Genomic DNA, 19,156 nt, shown 5'->3' with positions numbered 1-19,156 from the left:
AGCCTGTTGTAAAGGGCAAGAGACGACATTAATCTTAAACACTCCCCAGTCCCGGTACCACAAACCAGAAGCAACATCTGTGCAAGTGACCTCTGAGATAAGCCTGAGAAAGACGCGCACTATCTACACCATCAAGGGCTTCAGTGGCATCTTGTGGTAGGAAGGAAAGGCTGAGGAAGTCCTCTGCTGCCTAGTTTCCTCTCAGTTTACAAACTCTTGCCCAACGGATCGCTCCAACTCCTCAAACTTTTCAAGCCTCATAATTGCAAACGTCCTGGCCCATACTTGACAAGGCTACTTGACGGCCTTTCATCGCTAGCAAAGGACGAACAGGAATGGCAGAAATGGGTACTAGTGATTGCGCCAAAGCCCTCAGGAGCCTGGTGCTTCATGGACAACACCCTAGGGAGAACAAACAAACGCCAGGGAGCCCTAAATCACAGGGCTGACCCAAATTTCGGAGCCTTTCTCTCTCTCTCTCTGCAAAGGACAAAACCTTGTTCAACAATTAGCCTTTGTGCTGCACATTATACCAAGGGATAAGTGGCAAAAACCTAGTTGCGTTCACCTGTTAACCTCATCCCCGAGGGCCTCCAGTCTCACGGTAGCTAGGGCTCCCTACACTCTAGCTACGTGTGCACAGGCCACTGTGTCCCAGCGGCTGTAGGGCAGAGAGAATGCTAGCACACACCACGCCTCATCCGAAGACAACTCTGTCACAGTCGCGCACACCCCCACATACACAGCACCCTCGAAAGGCCAGGACTGAGGAACTACCTCGGCCCGAGAAACCGAAACGCCAAGGGGAATAAGCAAGCAGTACGAGGTCACCCACCCGGCCATCAACGGGGCTTCCCTAACATCCTCTTTTAGGATTCCCGGGTACCCGCTGGTCACCGGCCTGTTGCCCTCATGTCTGGCGGAGAGTAACTTCCTAGCAGAACTTGAGCCGGATCCTCAGCCGCAGCATCCCCGCCTCGCTTGATGGTCAACACCTTTACCTTCGCCCACACGCAGCCATCTGCCGACCCTCCAATCCTCCCGAAAGCCCAACACCGTAGCCCCACTTCGCAGAGACCGCCCGACCTGCACAGTCGCGCTCCCGAGAGCCGCCGCCTGCCGACATTTCCCAGTCTGCTTCCTCAAGCGCTTCATCCCGCCGCCCGCCGCGCGCTCTCGGTCCCCGCACAGGCCCGCCCTCATGCACCTCCTCCGCCAATAGAAATTCCGGCTCTTTAGTGGCTCCGCCCCAAAGCAGAATGTAACCAGGGCCCCTGAGGCAAGACATCCTCCAATCCTCGCCTTGCATTCCAAGACTGATACCTGCCTCCTCCAATGGGCGCGAAGCCACTCCGGGTACCCGGGTCCGAATTCCACTCGCGGGGTTTCGGCGACTCTGCTTCGGACTCCGCGCACCGGTGTCTGCACAGCCACAGGAACTCGGGATCCCGCGTCTCAGGGTCGAAACCTGTGGCAGGGACAGTGGAGCCCGGACTGAGCCACGGGGTTGAAAAGCCAGCTGCACTTCTGTAAGATTGTATGTGGTGCAGACTCTCCCAAGCCCGCTTCGCTCCTTCTCGGCTTGGATCTGGAACCCAATTGCAATTAACAGAAGTGAAGACTAAAGTGCTGTGCCAAAGCAGGACTGCTTCATTATCCAACAAGCTTTATTAGGTGGAGAATTATTATCCTAATTTTATAGAGGAGGCAGCTGAGTTCAGAAAGGATAAATGCAAAGTCACTCAACCAGATGCCCGCTCTAAAGAAAAGGCTGGGAGATTTAACTTCCTCCATCCTTCATCTGAAACTTCCTGGCCACTACAGACAAACTAGAAATACGCTATATTTCATATTTTATTTTATTTTTATATACTATTAAGACAAGCTGTCTAGAGCCTGAGAATGCAGCTGGGGAGGGGATACCTGGCACCACATAAAACATAGGGGGGTTGGGGGGGGGACACACACACTCATAATCTCAAAACTCAGGAGGTAGAAGTGGGAGGACCAGAAATTCAGGATCAGCCTGGGCTCCACTCATGTAATCTCAGACTTTAGGAAGCAAGGATGATTGTGAATCCCAGGCCAGCCTGAGCAACACGTTGAAACCTTGTACACACACACACACACACACACACACACACACACACACACACACACAAGACAACCTTCTGGTACTCCTAACCCAATGGGCACCCCTCCCCTGCAGAAGATCCTGAGCAACCCCTGCTTCTGACTCAAACCAGTTCTGACTTCTCAAACCGTAGCATTAACCCTTCTTGCTAAACCCTTCTTGTCCTGCCTGCTCTGCTTGTACAACTGCATGAACCAGATCCAACTGAATTGAGGAGACCCAAGCTCAAGTCCTAGGTTGTGGATGGCCAGGCACTGCTTTCAATGTTTCAATTATTTTCAATGTTACTTGCTACTAAACTATATCCAATCTTATCTGCTCCTCACAACACCCTTAGATTGTTAGGTAAGTCAGGTTTATCTTTCTATTTCTACCATGATGCTGCCTGTGCCCTGGACAGCTCTCAACCAGAGAGCTTGGGGTGCTCTTGAGGATTGGGAGCAAGTTGGCACAGAGTTGATGACACAGACTCTGGGAGCCGGGAGCAGGTGAGAAATGCTGCAGCCAGTTCCTTTAATACCCTCCACCCATTCCCCTTTTGGTTCCAAGAAAGCATCTCTCCTGAACTGGCTAGCACTGTTTGCACCAGCAATCCTTGCTCTCTCAGGCCGTCCTCAATTAGGTCCTCCTTCAGGAGATGCTTTTGAAGCTGCACAACCCCCAGCGTTTGCATAGAGGAGGCCCTGCTGTTCCCACTACACCATACAGATCAGAAAACTAAAGTCTGAAGAAATAAAAGACCGCATTCACATACAGAAAGTGGCAGACCTGAGGTCTCAACTAGAATAGTGGCATTTTGTGAGTCTTTTTTTTTTTTTTGGTTCTTTTTTCGGAGCTGGGGACCGAACCCAGGGCCTTGCGCTTCCTAGCTTCCTAGGCAAGCTCTCTACCACTGAGCTAAATCCCCAACCCCTTTGTGAGTCTTAAGACCAAAAAACCTATCTTGTTACTTCAACTCATGGGTCTCAGGGTAAGTTTCTTACATTTGCTTTACCAGTTTATACAAGATATTTAAAAGCCCCTCTTTAAAAAAACAATATTTTTGGAGTTGGGGATTTAGCTCAGTGGTAGAGCGCTTGCCTAGCAAGCGCGAGGCCCTGGGTTCAGTCCCCAGCTCCGAAAAAAAAGAAGAAAAAAAAAAAAAACAATATTTTTAAGTTGAGAGGTGGTGACGCACACCCAGACACACAGAAATCCACCTGCCCCTGCCTCCTGAGTACTGGGATTAAAGGTGTGTGCCACAATACCGTGCCTTTACTAGTCTTTTTAATTGCAGAATTGGTCAATGGGAAAGACTAGACTACTGGGGTTCCTAGAGCTGGGGGGGTATCCTAAAACTTGGGTCAGAAGTTTACTCATCAATAAAATAAGAAATCTACTCTTTACTTATTAGTGCTCCAGAAATGAAACAAGATACGGTTGTCTTGCATCGTCCAGATAGCTAAGAAAATGTCTAGCTTACAGTAGGTTTTCAATCTGACGTGAGTTTGTTGTCCCTCTCCTTACCTGTTGTTTCTTGACTGAGGCACTACCTCACCCAGGGAAGATTAACAAGGACAGCCTTCACCTGAAGCCTCATTCTGGACCCTAGTCCCTTCATATACAAAGTCAAGTGTTAGCTGGTGGGTCTTCAAGGATCTATCCCTGTCACCCAGGTTCCTTCCTACACACACCTCTTGAAATAACTGCTTTGGGTGCCTATGTCCTTCATTTGCACATACCGTGCATACACACCCCTCTCTGAACAATGACCAACGCCCTCAGCAACTTCAGAACCACCTCAACCTCCTATCTCTATGGGATACACATGCACCCATCTCTGAACAGTAGTGGTAGTCTCCCTACCTCTGATCTCAGTCAAATTTAGACAGTTTTCTATTCACTCCTATTCCCAATGAATCTATGTATGAAGAACAGAAGGGCTGATCCAGCCTGGACTAGTTTGGATAAATGGGCAGTCAGGCAAAATTGTGTCCTCTGGTAATATTATAGGGGAAATTTCTCTATTTACTACTCTATGCCTCTGCATAATTAGGAATGCATATGATTAAAATCAGATGTATTATGGGAAGGGGTACACACAGTAGAAAAAATAAATATATGACTTAAACTACTAATCAATACAGACACCTTAGTATGAAATCCTCTCTAACACTAGGTGATACCCCAGGACCCTTGAGTCAATCTTGCCAGTGTCTCCCTCTATGACTTACACTATGCCTTTGCTCCACTGATGTTAGCTTGCTTCTTTTTTTTTTTTAATTTTATTTATTATATATGAGTACACTGTCATTGTCTTCAGACACACCAGAAGGGGGCATCAGATCTCATTACAGATGGTTGTGAGCCACCATGTGGTTGCTGGGATTTGAACTCAGGACCTCTGGAAGAGCAGTCAGTGCTCTTAACTGCTGGGCCATCTTCCCAGCCCTAGCTTCTTTTGCAAATCTATGTGAGATCTTCTTTTCAATTCTTTGGACAAGAGGCCAAGAAGCTGGAAACACTCAGCTTGGACCCTGACCACAGATAAACTCTGCTTATCCACTCAACAAATATTTATTTCATGTCTAGTATGCACAGCCAGTGTTCTGATCACTTGACACAGCGCAAACTCACGGTCCCTGTGGTAACTTTGGTCTCATCTGAATGATCCCCTTACTTTCTTTCCCATTTTCCCAAGTCCTATGACCACATACCTGGTCTAAGCCTCATTTTTAAAAGAACAGTCTATTTTCTGGGAATGAATGTTTTGCCAGAATCGATAAATTTGTACCTTGAGTATGCTAGTACCCAAGGGAGGCCAAAAAGAGGGCATCAGGTCTTCTAGAACTAGAGTTACAGAAAGTAACTCTGGGTTCAATTCCCAGTGCCTCTGAAAGCAACGAGTGCTCTTACCTACTGAGCAACTCTCCAGCCCCCTCAGCCTTATGGTGTATGCCTGAACCATGGTGGAACCTGCCTTCTTATTGTTCCTCTGCTGTCCCTGCTCCAGGCTCTCACTGCCTTCCATACCTGTCACCAGAGGAGTGTCTCAAACTTTCAAATCTTACTGGAAACATTTGGAAAGTCTTTTAAGGCCTGTCCACGAGCTACAGGGCAGAGTCCAGGCATCTCTGAACTTTGTTACTCTTCACGAGTTGTCCTTTGCTAGCTTCTCTGGCGCAGCTCTCTCACCTATCCAAGCTGAGTAGCACCAGCTACTGCTCCTGAATGCCTAACGCCCTTTCTCCTCCTTTTGCCTGATTTGGGGTGTGGAGGAGATGCTGTTCTCCCTTATACTCTGAGCCTCAACATCACCTGCTCCAGGAAGCTTTCTCTGAACTGTTTACACAAGAAGAAAGGCACAAACCAAGGAAGCTCTGGAGCCAAATCTCAGGATCCAGAGGACATCGGGCAATCCTGGTCTCACCTGGGAGGAACCCACCTTGCCAGCTTGCTAGCCATACAGGCAGGCAGGGCCCTTGCCCTCGATAAGCCTGAGTTCCTTTATCTATATAAAGAGACACTGATAATACCAACCTTGTAAGGTATGGTAAGAATTAATGGTCTTAAAAGAGAGTCTAGCTGGGGGAGGGGGGGAGTAGGAGGGTGGTGGAGGGGAGCTGGAGAGATGGCTTGGTGGTTAAGAACACCGACTGCTCTTCCAGAGGTCCTGAGTCCAATTCCCAGCAACATGGTGGCTCACAGCCATCTGTAATGGGATCTGATGCCCTCTTCTGGTGTGTCTGAAGACAGCAACAGTACTAACATACATAAATAAATAAATCTTAAGGAAAAAAAAGGAGTCTAGTCGGGTATGGTGCCCAACACCTTTAACCCCAGCACATGGGAGACAGATTCTCTGTGAGTTCAAGGCCAACCCAGTCCACATAATGAGTTTCAGGACACCCAGACCTATATGAACTGAGACCCTGTTTCAAAAATACCGAGAGAGAGAGAGAGAGAGAGAGAGAGAGAGAGAGAGAGAGAGAGAGTCTAAAGCTTGACACATCAACTTTAGACATGGCCAGGCAATGGTGGCACACACCTTTAAACTCACTACTCAGGAAACAGGGACAGGTGGGTCTCTGAGTTTGAGACCAACCTGGTGTGCAGAGTAAGGTCCAAGACAGTCAAGGATACACAGAAAAACACTGTCTCAAAAAAAAAGTTTGAATTTTGAAGGATCTCAGCCATGTTAGGGATACCCAACCTAAATTATTTATTATTAATATATATTATCCTATATTGCCTTATAATATTACTTAGCCTGAAACCACTACTAATAATCATAAGTTAATTATCTTTATCATTTTATATTTTGTTTATTTACTTATGTATTCATTTATTATTAACTGTTTATAGAATAGTACTTAAACTCATCCAAGGCTCCATTAATCTTGTCCTGATTTCCTTTTACCCAAAGCCAGTCACCTTCCTGGCATACCTAGTGAAATGCTTGGAGCTGGAAGTTAGGCCCCAGGGGCAGTTGTCATAGGAGACAAACCGTACATTTCTACAGAGAGCAGACATTAGCCTTAAACGGACTCCATAATGGTGCCTGGTGAGCACCTGAGCCCCAGCACCTGGCAGCATGAATTTGCATACTCTGTCACTGGGCCTCTGCTCTGCATACAACCTCTCCTCTGCTTGCCTGGCTGACCTCCCATCTAAACAAATTTTGTCAAATGGCACCAACTTCTTTTTGCTGGACCAAAGCTAGACTTTTTTTTTTCCAGCTGCAATGGGGAAAAGAGCAGAGTTTGAGCAGAATACATTTGACAGACTTCTCTTGGTTGTAGCTATGGATATTAGAGAATTTGGACCTCCCTGCTAATTTGGAAGAAGCCCTGAATCCCCAGAGTCCCGGCCCAGTTAACACTCAGGTTTAGAAACCGGACAAATGCTACCCATGCTTGTAACCCAGCACTCCAGAGGGAGACTGAGGCAGAAGGATCAGAATTGGAAGCAAAACCCTCATCTCAAAAAGGAAAAGCAAACACAGTAGCTGGCTGGCAGCCCAGAGCACTGTGACTCCATGCCAGCAGCCTTGAGATGATGCAGAAACTGTGTTGTGTGATCCCAATGGGGTTGGAAAGTCAGTGCCTCCAGCCAATACAGTCTTTCCAGGAAACCTGGCTTCTACCTACCTGGGCAGGCTCTGGCAACTTCCTGGAGGAATGTTCTGGTGTGTGAACCAAAGGGTAGTTGGAATACAAGCCTGAGTTCAGCTGTGGTCAGTTGTACCGTCACATCAGAGCCTGTAGAGGAGCGGCAAGAAATGAGAACACCAGGAGTTAAACACTGAAGTGTATTAAGAGTGGACCCTGGGGGCTAGAGAGGTGGCTCAGCGGTTAAGGGCACTTAACTCTGCCAGAGGACCTGAGTTCAATTCCCAGCACCCACATGGCAGCCCACAACCATCTGTAACCCCAGTGCCAGGGGATCTGACACCCTCACACAGACATACACAAAGACAAAATACCAATGCACATAAGCTAAAAATAAATATTTTTTTAAAAAAAGAATGCATTCTGCCTGGCAGTGGTGGAACACACCTTTAATCCCAGCACTCAGGAGGCAGAGGCAGACACATCTCTGTAAGTTCAAAGTCAGCCTAGTCTACAGAGCAAATTCCAGGATAGCCAGACGTACACAGAGAAACCCTGTCTTGAAAAATCCATTAAAAGGGAGCTGGAGAGATGGCTCAGATGTTACGAGCACTGTCTGTTCTTCTAAAGGTCTTAAGTTCGATTCCCAGCACCCACATGGTGGCTCATAACCATCTATAATGATATCTGATGTCCTCTTCTGGCATGCAGAAATATATGTAGGCAGAATACTGTATATATATAATAAGTAAATAAGGTCTTGAAAAAAAGAAACAATAGCAAAAGAATCTTCAAATTGGCAAATCAGAAGGCCTAGGCTTACACTAGTGAAATGGCTCAGCAGTTAAGAACACTGGCTACTCTTTTTTTTTTTTTTTTTTTTTGGTTCTTTTTTTTCGGAGCTGGGGACCGAACCCAGGGCCTTGCGCTTCCTAGGTAAGCGCTCTACCACTGAGCTAAATCCCCAGCCCCGAACACTGGCTACTCTTACAGAAGTCCTGAGTTCAATTCCCACATGGTGGGTTCATGACTATCAAGGGATCTGTTGGCAGGTAGGTGTACATGCAGCAGAGCACTCCTAGATTCGAGGAGTCGGGGGAGCTGTGATTGGAATATAATGTGCATTTAAAACAATAAATTAGGAAAGAAAGGAAGCCTGGGCTCCCAATGCTCTGGGCCTAAGCTGATGAAACAGCAAAGGAGCTCTGTGTGCCTCCTCAGACAAACGGGCAGTGCCCCACATTGTGGAGAGGAAAGTCCAAAGCTCTGAATGTTAATCAGCCCCACCACCACTGTACCAGATGGAACTGGCAGAGACAGGTTCTCCAGTCCTGTGAGTTGAAGAGCGTGCAGAAGTGCACCGGTGTGCCTGTCTATCTGCTTGGTCCATGGTAGAGCCAGGCACTGAGAATGCCATGGCAAGGAGAAAAGACTATGAATAGGAGATGGGAGATGTCACAAGCTGAAAAAGCAGGGGACCCTGGGACCACTGGAGATGGCTCAACAGGTAAGTGCTGCCAAGCTTGAACAAGCTGTCCTTTCACCACCACCACCACCACCACCACCACCACACACACACACACACACACACACACACACACACACACACTAGTGTGATAATTTTTTTTTCTTGTATTAAAGGTGGGTTTATTGGGAAGCTGCTCTCGGGTGGCCAAGTTCACTGGTTCAAAGGACTGAGGCCAGGAGAATCACCATGGGGAAAAGGGGTCAGGGAGGGGATAGAGAAAGAGAGAAAGGGCATGCACACACAGAAGATGAGAAGAAGAACATGTGATAATTTTTTTTTTAAGAAAAGAGAACTGGCTGGGCAGTGTTGGCACATGCCTTTAATGCCAGAACTCAGAGGCAGAAGAATTTGAGGCTAGTTTGGTCTACAGTGAGTTCCAGGACAGCCAGGGCTACGTGGAGAAACTGTGTCTCGGAAAAACAAAAAGAAGAAGAGGAGGAGAAATAGGAGCAGCAGCAGGAGAAGGAGGAGGAAGAAGAGGAGGAAGAGGAGAGTGACAAGTTGTGGTGTCTGAGGTGATGGAGCCCACCTGGAGGACTTAACTGCACTGACAAGGGGTGACTGGTGAAAAACAGCTGGTAGAGCGGGTAGTGTCTGATTCTTCAGGGTCTTATTCACCATCATATGGACATCAGGAAAGTTTTCTCTAGAGTAAAATTCCAAATGCTGGATCTTTTTTTTTTCTCCCAAGTGAGTTCTGGGGCTTAAATGCAGAAAGTTGGTCTTGACAGCAAGCACCTCTCAATGGCTTGTTGAGCTGTTCCAGCAACCCAGCGGTTTTCTCTTTTGGTTTGCTGCCAGTCTATCTATTGATGGCCTAGAACTCTGCTGCATAATCCAGACTGACCTCAAACTCAAAGCAATCCTCAAACTCGGCCTCCCACACGCTAAGATTTCAGGCACCTAGCGTCACACTCACCGTGCATTGTTCTCATTCATCCCTCTGTCTTTGGATCCTGTCCCACTGACCCAACAAGGACCCAGATTGAAAGGGCTACTCACCGAGGATGTAGAGTTCACCGTCTGGGGACACTGAAGGAGGGAAATGAGAATGTCTTTAGCAACTAAACAGTCCTGTCCCACCCACATCGTCCTCCATTGCCACCACCCTCCCTATAGTAAGGGCAGAGATGAGTTGGGGGGCACCCAGGGGAGAGTAGTTCATCCACCCAGCCCAACCAGCACCTTCTTCCAGCATAAAGTCTTTGGAGAGTGGCACTATCTGGTCCAGAGCTACATCGTCTCCTGTGATGGCCATCCTCCGGTGTGTATACAGGAAGAGGCTAAGGGCAGAAATGAGGAGAAGGCACAGTTTAGAGGGCTCGTGGTCACCTGTGGGTCCCTAGTGTGTCTGGCTGGCAGTATCCTAGCCACCATATGCATGTCTCAGGCCCTCTCCGTCCACTGTGCCCAGGGGAGCTGTAATTTATGGATGATATCATCAAAGTATAACTACTCACAGTTAGAAGAAAAACCACTTTGGTGCTATCTAGATGTGAGTGACAGGAAGTGGGTCCTTATACAGCTCCTCCCACATCCCAGTTTCCCCAACTATCAAGTTACAGTGGCAGATTAGAAGAGGTGTAAAGCCCCTCCCTCCTGGCTCCGAGACCCTGAGGTTCACTTAAACTATGAGACCTTTGCACATCTTATGTCTTCCCTCTGCTCCTGTGAAATAGGCACCATCACCAGGCAACATTTAGTGAGCACTTTATTTTCGGTTTCCAAGGTAGAGGAAACAAACTGTATCTCCACGTAGCTCTGGCTGTCTTGAAGCTCATTATGTACACCCGGCTGGCCTCAAATTCCCAAATGCTGGGCTAAAAAGCCTGTGCCACCACTTCCGGCCATTAATGTCTCTCTTCTAGTTTTTAAAATCTCATTGTGGTCATGGCTGAGGCCGTGGCCGTGGTCGAGGCCGCGGGGCTCGTGGAGGTAAAGCTGAAGACAAGGAGTGGATCCCCGTCACCAAGCTGGGCTGCCTGGTTAAGGACATGAAGATCAAGTCCTTGGAGATCTACCTGTTCTCCCTGCCCATTAAGGAGTCTGAGATTATTGACTTTTCCTGGGTGCATCTCTAAAGGATGAGGTTCTGAAAATCATGCCAGTGCAGAAGCAGACTCGGGCTGGCCAGCAGACCAGGTTCAAGGCCTTTGTCGCTGTTGGGGACTACAATGGCCACGTTGGTCTTGGTGTTAAAGTGCTCCAAGGAGGTAGCCACTGCCATCCGAGGGGCCATCATCCTGGCCAAGCTTTCGATCGTCCCAGTGTGGAGAGGCTACTGGGGGAACAAGATTGGCAAGCCCCACACTGTACCATGCAAGGTGACAGGCCGCTGTGGCTCTGTGCTGGTGCGTCTCATCTCCACCCCAGGCACCGGCATTGTCTCTGCTCCTGTGCCCAAGAAGCTACTGATGATGGCCGGTATAGATGACTGCTACACTTCAGCCAGGGGCTGCACTGCCACCCTGGGCAACTTTGCCAAGGCCACCTTTGATGCCATCTCCAAGAACTATAGCTACTTGACCCCTGACCTCTGGAAAGAGACTGTGTTCACCAAGTCCCCTTATCAGGAATTCACTGACCACCTTGTGAAAACCCACACCAGAGTCTCTGTTCAGAAGACTCAGCCCCAGCTCCGAAAAAAAGAACCAAAAAAAAAAAAAGAAGACTCAGGCTCCAGCTGTGGCTACCACATAAGGGTTTTTATACAAGAAAAATAAATGAATTAAGTCTGTTAAAATCTCATTGTGTATGTGTGGCATATGTGCTTGTTAGTGTAGATGTGTACACACATGCCTATGGGTGGTCATATACACGTGCATGTAGAAGCTACAGGTTGACTTCAAGTATTTTTCCTCAGTTACTCCCCTTTTTTTTTTTTAAAAAAATTAATTGGTTTTTATTTTAGATTTTAGACTTCTTTATTTTATGTGTGTGAATGTTTTGATTCCATATGTGTATGTGTACCATCTCTGTGCCTACTGGCTTTGGCGGAGGTCAGACGAGGGTGTCAGATTCCCTGGAACTGGAGTTATTCATGTCTGTAAGTGACCATGTAGGTGCCAGGTCCTCTACAAAAGCAACAAGTGCTTTTCACCTCCAAGCCATCTCTCCAGTCCCTGCACTTTTATTTTTTGAGATAGTCTTTCAGCTAGAATTTTTTTTTTTTTTGGTTCTTTTTTTCGGAGCTGGGGACCGAACCCAGGGCCTTGCGCTTCCTAGGCAAGCGCTCTACCATTGAGCTAAATCCCCAACCCCTTTCAGCTAGAATTTATGTGCTATCATTTAGCACATGAGCTTCAGGGATCCACCCTGTCTCTCTCTACCTTCTCTAGCTTCTTTAAGAATTACTTCGGGGCTGGGGATTTAGCTCAGTGGTAGAGCGCTTACCTAGGAAGCGCAAGGCCCTGGGTTCGGTCCCCAGCTCCGGAAAAAAAGAACCAAAAAAAAAAAAAAAAAAAAAAGAATTACTTCATGGTGAACAACAATGCCAACCAACCAGAGCTTCCAGGGACTAAGCCACTACCCAAAGACTATACTTGGACTGACCCTGGGCTCTAACTGCATAGTTAGCAACGAATAGCCTAGTAAGAGCACCAGTGGAAAGGGAAGCCCTTGGTCCTGCCAAGACTGAACCCCCCAGTGAATGTGATTGTTGGGGGGAGGGCGGTAATGGGGGGAGGGTGGGGAGGGGAACACCCATATAGAAGAGGAGGGGGAGGGGCTAGGGGGATGTTGGCCCAGAAACCGGGAAAGGGAATAACAATTGAAATGTAAATAAGAAATACCCAAGTTAATAAAGATGGAGGGGAAAAAAAGAATTACTTTATGGGGCTGGAGAGATGGCTCAGTTGTTAAGAGCACTGACTGTTCTTCCTGAAGTCCTGAGTTCAATTCCCACCAACCACCTGGTGGCTCCCAACCATCTGTAATGGGATCTGATGCCCTCTTCTAGTATCTGAAGACAGCTATAGTGTACTTATATATAATAAATTTTTAAAATCCTTTGTGTGTGTGTGTGTGTGTGTGTGTGTGTGTGTGTGTGTGTGAGAGAGAGAGAGAGAGAGAGAGAGAGAGAGAGAGAGAGAGAGATAGGAAAAGAGCTCAGTCAGGACCTGCAACAGAGTATCATCTATGTAAAAACAAGAGAAGCCATGTGGACATGGGGCTCTGGTGAGTATATGATGGATGTAAGCATGAATAAATGTGTGTGTGAGTGTGAGTGTGTGAATTTGTGTATGAGTGTGTGAAGGTGTGTGTGAATGTGTACGTGTGTGAGTGTGTGTGAGTGTGTGTGTGTGTGCCTGCATGCGCCTCAAGTGTACCAGACCAGAGGAGACTATCTGAACTCGTGGGACTGGAGTTACAGGTGGCTGTGAACCATCCAGTGTGAGTTCAGGGAACTGAATTCTCTACAAGAACAAGTGTTCCCAACCACCTAGCCATCTCTCCACACCTCTGCTTTTAACACGGGTTCTAGGAATCTAAACTCAAACTCAAGTCCTCATGCTTGTGTGGCAGGCACTTCCTTCGCTAATGGACCCATTTCCAGCTCCCCCTCCCCCCCCCCCGCCCCTGCGCTTGAGGACAAGGACAAACACACACACACACACACACACACACACACACACACACACACACGCACGCAAGGGTTCAGATCCCTTGAAATTGGAGTCACAGAGATTGTAAGCCACTGGAGGTGGGTGGTGAGAACCAAACTCGGGCCATCTGCAGAAGCAGTATGCATTCCAACCACTGAGCCATCTCTTCAACCCCATCCCTGAGGTAGGGTCTCACTGTTAGCCTAGGCTAGCTTAGAACTCACTATGTATCCCAGGATGGCCTGGAATTTGTCACAGTCCTCCCTCAGCTTCCGGAGGGCTGGGATTCCTGGTGCAATCACTCATTCCTAGTTCAACCCTCTGAACTTTACTCTAGATAAACAGAGCTATGAAGAACAATTTGCATAGGATCACAACATCTGGATTTAAACTCAGGCACTCACAGGAGCCCAAAATCGGGCCAAGTGTGATACCTTCCCCTTCTCCATATCATATCTTGCTGATTATAAAAGGTTTAGAACACGGTGTTCCAAGAACACTGTCATTGTGTTAATCAGTCTAGGAGAGTCAGATGGAATGACTGAAGTCGAGTTGGAGGATACTGAAGAACAACCCATGGCCCACACAGGCAGTCTGAGCCCTACTTACGCATGCTCCTGGACGTCATTTTCCAGCCGGTATCGCACCAGCCCGAGCAGGCGACTCTGCCTGCTGTCTCCCTTACACAGCACACCTTGTACTGCCTGCTGCTCAGAGTGAAGGGAAACTGAAAGGCAAGAATGGAACCTCCCCATCGGCCCACTCCACCACGCTGCCTTTCCCCGCTCCTACTGGCAAATGACTTCACCTCTCCGAGCTTTCCTCATCTGCAAAATGGGTATAATAGTCCCCAACTTCGCAGCTGGTTGAGAAAATAGCTACATATTTAAAGCACCTGGTAGAGAGAGACCAGAGCCAAGTGAATACTTGGTAAATATTGGTTTACCTTTTCCCATATGGCTTAGAGAGAAAAATTTCCATACCCTCCATCCCACCTCCCAAGGCTAAAGCAGGCATGAGCTGGACGGCAGCCTACAGCTGGGAAGGATATGATGACGCAGTATTCCCCCTCAACCAGGGTCTCCTGGATTGCCACAGACTGGTCCATGCTGATCTGTCAAACCCTGGGATAGAGAAGTTGGGAACCTCCCATGCTGTATTAGAGCTGCTTCACGGCACTGCGGGGATGGAGGAGGCGTTTGTGGAGGGAAAAGAGAGAGCCTGGTCGTCTTGCTTCTCCTTCCGGTCCTTCCCCCTCTTTCCTACAATGGGCCTCTCAACGTTTCCAGAAAATGGGTTTCCACCTCCCTGCTCCTTGCTGGATGTTGCCCCAGATGTTCCCAGTGGGGTTCAGTATGCTTGCCCGTCTCCTTGCTTCTGGGTATATCTCTGATGCCCTCTTCAGGGAGCAGTTATGGTCCGTCTGGCTCTTCTCTTGGAAAGGTTGGTGGTGTGTCCAAATAGGGATGGGGAGAAAGACTTCGCCTTAGTCTCATCTAGGAGCGACTTATACTGGAGAAATAACCCAGCCCCACTGCTCTTTCCTTGGAGCCTGGAAGTGTCCCGTTGCTCCTTGCCCCTCACCCCACCCAACAGGCCCGTTGCATCAGCAGCAGATTAGGAGTGTCCATTCTGGCACCCACAGGACAGGGACCCCAGCAACCAGCTTGCAGACTCCCTCCCACTCTGCACCCATTTCAGACCCTTGTCTTTGCAGCCTACCTCCTGAGCTGTCACCGGTAGGCCTGCAGGACACCGACGTCCCAGGCCAGATCAGGGACTACATTTCCCAGCGGCCCTGGCGTCACAGGACGGACAGCCAGCCTGCAAGTCCCAGCATGCCCCAGTCGATCCTAGGCGAGTAGGTGGGTCTCTCCGCCCTGACCCTATTTAAGTTTCTGGACTCTAGAGTCTGTATTCAAGCATACTCAGGCGTCCCAATTCTGGAAAGGCGTGAGGAACGCCTTTCTCAGCCCACCAAATCAAAGGGCCAAGACCCCTGTCCAAGGCAGAAGGAAGGTGGTCATGTTACCCTAACGGAAAAAAATAATAACTTTTATTTTCGAGTTAATTTCATCCTCAATTCTTCACATTCAGAAAGGGACAACTTTCTATTTTCCTGAAACATTTCCAATTAATTACCCTGCCCTGACGTGATGTAAGTCACCTTCTCCTCTTCCCAGGTGGAGAAACTAAGGAACAGAGAGGCCAAACTGACAAAGCCTGCAGCCAGTAAGTGTTGCATGCCCAGAGGGAAGTCCAACTCTAATTCCTGTGTCATTTTTCCAGGTAGGAACTCGCAAATGTTCTTCTGGCCCATCTAGCGCTTCTGTTCACAGACAGAACATGAAATGTCTTGGAGTCTTTATCTGTAACTCGGTGATGACTACCACCAGGCTGGGTGGAGGACTCTTGTCCTACAGCGAAGGGCGATGTGGCCCTCTTGGCTCGTCTCTTTATTTCTTTAAAGATCTATTCAGTTCATTTGTAAACATTTATTTTTAATCTTTTTTAAGATTTATTATATATAAGCACATTGTAGCTGTCTTCAGACTCACCAGAAGAGGACATCGGATCTCATTACAGATGGTTGTGAGCCACCATGTGAACTCAGGACCTCTGGAAGAGCAGTCAGTGCTCTTAACCACTGAGCCACTCTCCAGCAGCCTCGGTTTGTTTTTAAATGTATGTGTATGTGTGCGTGTGCTTACATGAGTTTATGTGCACTGTGTGTGTGTGTGTGTGTGTGTGTGTATGCCCAAGAAGGACAGAGGTCATTAGATCCTCGGGGCTGGTTACAGGAGGCTGTGAGCTACCTGTTGTGTGTGGTGGGAACTGGGTCCCAAGAAAGAGCAATAAGTGCTCTTAACTAAGGAGCCATCTCTCTTATGGAAACCCCCAGATCTTTTGGACAGTCCTGAGTGGGTTTTGTTCTCAAATTCCTTTCCCACATTCTGTTGGTCACTTGCCCTGAAAGGAGCCATTCTCTTCCAGGCTCCATTGTTCCCTTCTAGGTTAAGACTATATACAGCTCAAGACAGGACAGAAGAAGCTAGCTCAGATTAAAGAGTCTAGAATGGTTCTCTCTCAACTGCTGGCTATCTCAGTGAGCTGGATGTTCCCTGAGGACCAGCCTGAGTCTTGCCCTCACACTCTTTTTTTTTTTTTTCTTTTTTTTCAGAGCTGGGGACTGAACCCAGGGCCTTGCGCTTCCTAGGCAAGCGCTCTACCACTGAGCTAAATCCCCAACCCTTGCCCTCACACTCTTGTGCAATTTCTGGCATAGTGGCTCTGAGAATTTCATTTATTTATTTTGAGCAGTACTGAGGATGGAACCTAGGAACCCAGGGCCTCACACCTGCCAAGCAAACACTCCAGGACTAAGCCACGTCTCCAGCCCGGAACATGCTCGTCCAGCTGATTAGCTTACTGAACATAATTGCTTTTCAACTTTTCCCCAAAGGAAAGGAACAGCAGGTGGGGCAGTGCTGCAGAACGGATGGCCACTGTGACTTTATTGACGTTGTTTTGAAACAAGGACTCATTCGTTAACCCAGGCTGGCCTAGGATTTGCCTCAAACTCATAATTCTCCTGTTTCAAGCTTTCAATGCCGGCCATTGTAAGTTTTAAAAATAATTTTAGGGGTTGGGGATTTAGCTCAGTGGTAGAGTGCTTGCCTAGCAAGCGCAAGGCCCTGGGTTCGGTCCCTAGCTCCAAAAAAAAGAAAAGAAAAAAAATAATTTTAAATGTTTATGTGTATTTATTGCTTACACACACACACACACACACACACACACACAAAACTCCTCACTTGTAGGAGTTGGTTCCTCCCACTGTGTGGTACAGGGATTGAATCATCAAAGTCAGGCCATTGGGCTTGGCAGCACGTGATTTTTACCTACTAAACTGTCTCACTGACCCCCACCCCCACCACTGGGGGGGATAACCTTTAACAACCTGCCCCCTCCTTTTTGTTCTGAATTGAATTCTGATAACCAGTTCAGCCTGCATGTTGCAAACCCCTTCCAGATTCTTCCCGATCTTTCTAGAAACATCCACAGCACAACTGGAGTTCAAGTTCATTGAACTGCAATTTCAGAGTCACATGGGGGATGAAGGGAAAGGGAATTGGTTAGAGATGAAGGCACTGAAAGTCACTGAAGGAAATCAGGGAAACCCCTTAATGCTGATGGCTAGAGAGGAGGGTCTGGGGAAATGGCACAGGCAAGGCAGTTTGTACAGATGAAACTATCCCTGCAGGATTTAGGGGTCTTCCCACAAAATGTAGGCCAGACAGGTGTACCCCCCCCCCATTCCTACAAGTTCAAACCTCTTCTTGAGATTAAGGACAAGGACATGCCACCTTGGAGGACCCAAGGCCTAGACCCTGTGAGTAGGAAAGAGGAGTCTGGACTCAATAAGTCGCGCTCTCTAAAGATACAGCAACAGGATCTGGAGCAGGGAGAGGTGAAGGCTTACAGTGTACACATAGTCATCTCAGATGTTGCTTGCTGAACCCAAGTAGTAGACGACTGGGGCCAGGAATGAAGCAAAGGGAGGAGCTTCTCTGTAGCTACAATGGGGAACCAGGGCAGGGGGGTTCCTGGTGACTCTTGGAGTGGCCTTATTGAACGTAAAGGTCCCATCTGGCTGGAGGCAGCTACCTGAGCTCAAAGCTTGACAGCACTCAGATAGCAGGGCCCAGTCACAGCTCCACCACACTTGAGTGTGCCTGCCATGCAGGCCTGTCTGTAGCCTTCAGTGTAGCCTGAGCTGGACCATTTGAGCTATAAGAATAGGCAGGACCTGGGTTGGGGATTTAGCTCAGTAGTAGAGCACTTGCCTAGTAAGCACAAGGCCCTGGGTTCGGTCCCCAGCTCCGAAAAAAAGAAAAAAGAAGAAAAAAAAAAAAGAATAGGCAGGACCATTTATGTTATCCTTGTCCTTCCCCCAGCTCTAGAAGGTCCGAAGTCTTAATGAAACTAGAACTGAGCTGAGCTCAGCTTCCCCATGAGGTCAGCTTCCTCATGAGGTCAGACAGTCAGTTCCCAGAAAACCAATAAGTCAGAAACAAGAGACCACATTCTGGAGGCTTGGAAAATTCCACCTGATCCCTTGTGTTACGGTGCCATGCCAAACAAAGAGGGTCAATCTTGCTCAACCCCAGGCAGGCTCCACAAATGTAGCTCCCTCTAGATCCCACTGCTGAGCCTTTCCACTCCTGCAGCTCTGAGGAAGCACTGCAGGCCCACCTCACAGAAGTTCAAGCCCTTGGGGCACATGGCTGAAGTGTTCTGCCCTTTGAAGCAGGCATTCCCTTCCCAGGAAAGCAGGTTATAGTTTATCCTCTGAAAGAAAACTGAAGGTTTGAAGGGTTCCTGCTAAATGGGGTGGAGGGAAGGTGGGAGCCCTTCTGTGTCTGGGTCATGGCCCTCCCTTCTACTTCCCAGAGCAGGCAGCAATGTACAAGACACCTCTCTCTGAGGAGTGGACCCAGTCGTGGTTGCCACAGGGGTCCTGGGGAGTTGCCTGTCCTCTGTGATGCTCAGTGACTTACTTCTGGAAGCAGGGCACTCTGCCTGGGGAAATGCTGGAACCCCCTAGGTTGGGAGTGCAGCCTCTGTGAAGCCACAGCCCCACCTTGCCCGTCTAGGATGTACAGGAAGCTTACAACCCCCCTGGCAAGCAGAGCTACCAGTTATCCCATGTCCCTTTGAAGCTTGCACAGAAGGGGAAAGAAGGCTGAGCTGGGTTAAGAGAAAGAACATGTTAGAAAAAGGGGCGGGTGAGAGAGTGGGA

At 48.3% G+C, this 19,156-nt stretch overlaps 1 protein-coding gene across 9 annotated transcripts in view; it reads right to left on the bottom strand.

The window, feature by feature from the left end:
* Positions 1-15,140, bottom strand: part of Inpp5b (inositol polyphosphate-5-phosphatase B) — a 64,355-nt gene extending 49,215 nt beyond the window's left edge. For 2 of the 9 annotated variants that reach the window (XM_087549965.1, XM_087549968.1), the window contains exon 1: positions 1,087-1,165. In XM_087549965.1, coding sequence (XP_087406091.1) covers positions 1,087-1,126 — 40 coding nt within the window. In that variant the 5' untranslated portion in view covers positions 1,127-1,165. 9 annotated transcript variants of the gene reach the window in all.
* Between the last annotated feature and the right edge of the window lie 4,016 nt (positions 15,141-19,156).

The sequence above is a fragment of the Rattus norvegicus genome, chromosome 5 (genome assembly GCF_021556685.1).
Source record: "Rattus norvegicus strain SHRSP/BbbUtx chromosome 5, alternate assembly SHRSP_T2T, whole genome shotgun sequence".
Classification (NCBI taxonomy): domain Eukaryota; kingdom Metazoa; phylum Chordata; class Mammalia; order Rodentia; family Muridae; genus Rattus; species Rattus norvegicus.
Note: the sequence above shows the minus strand (reverse complement) of the source record. Positions and strands in the feature narration are given on the sequence as shown.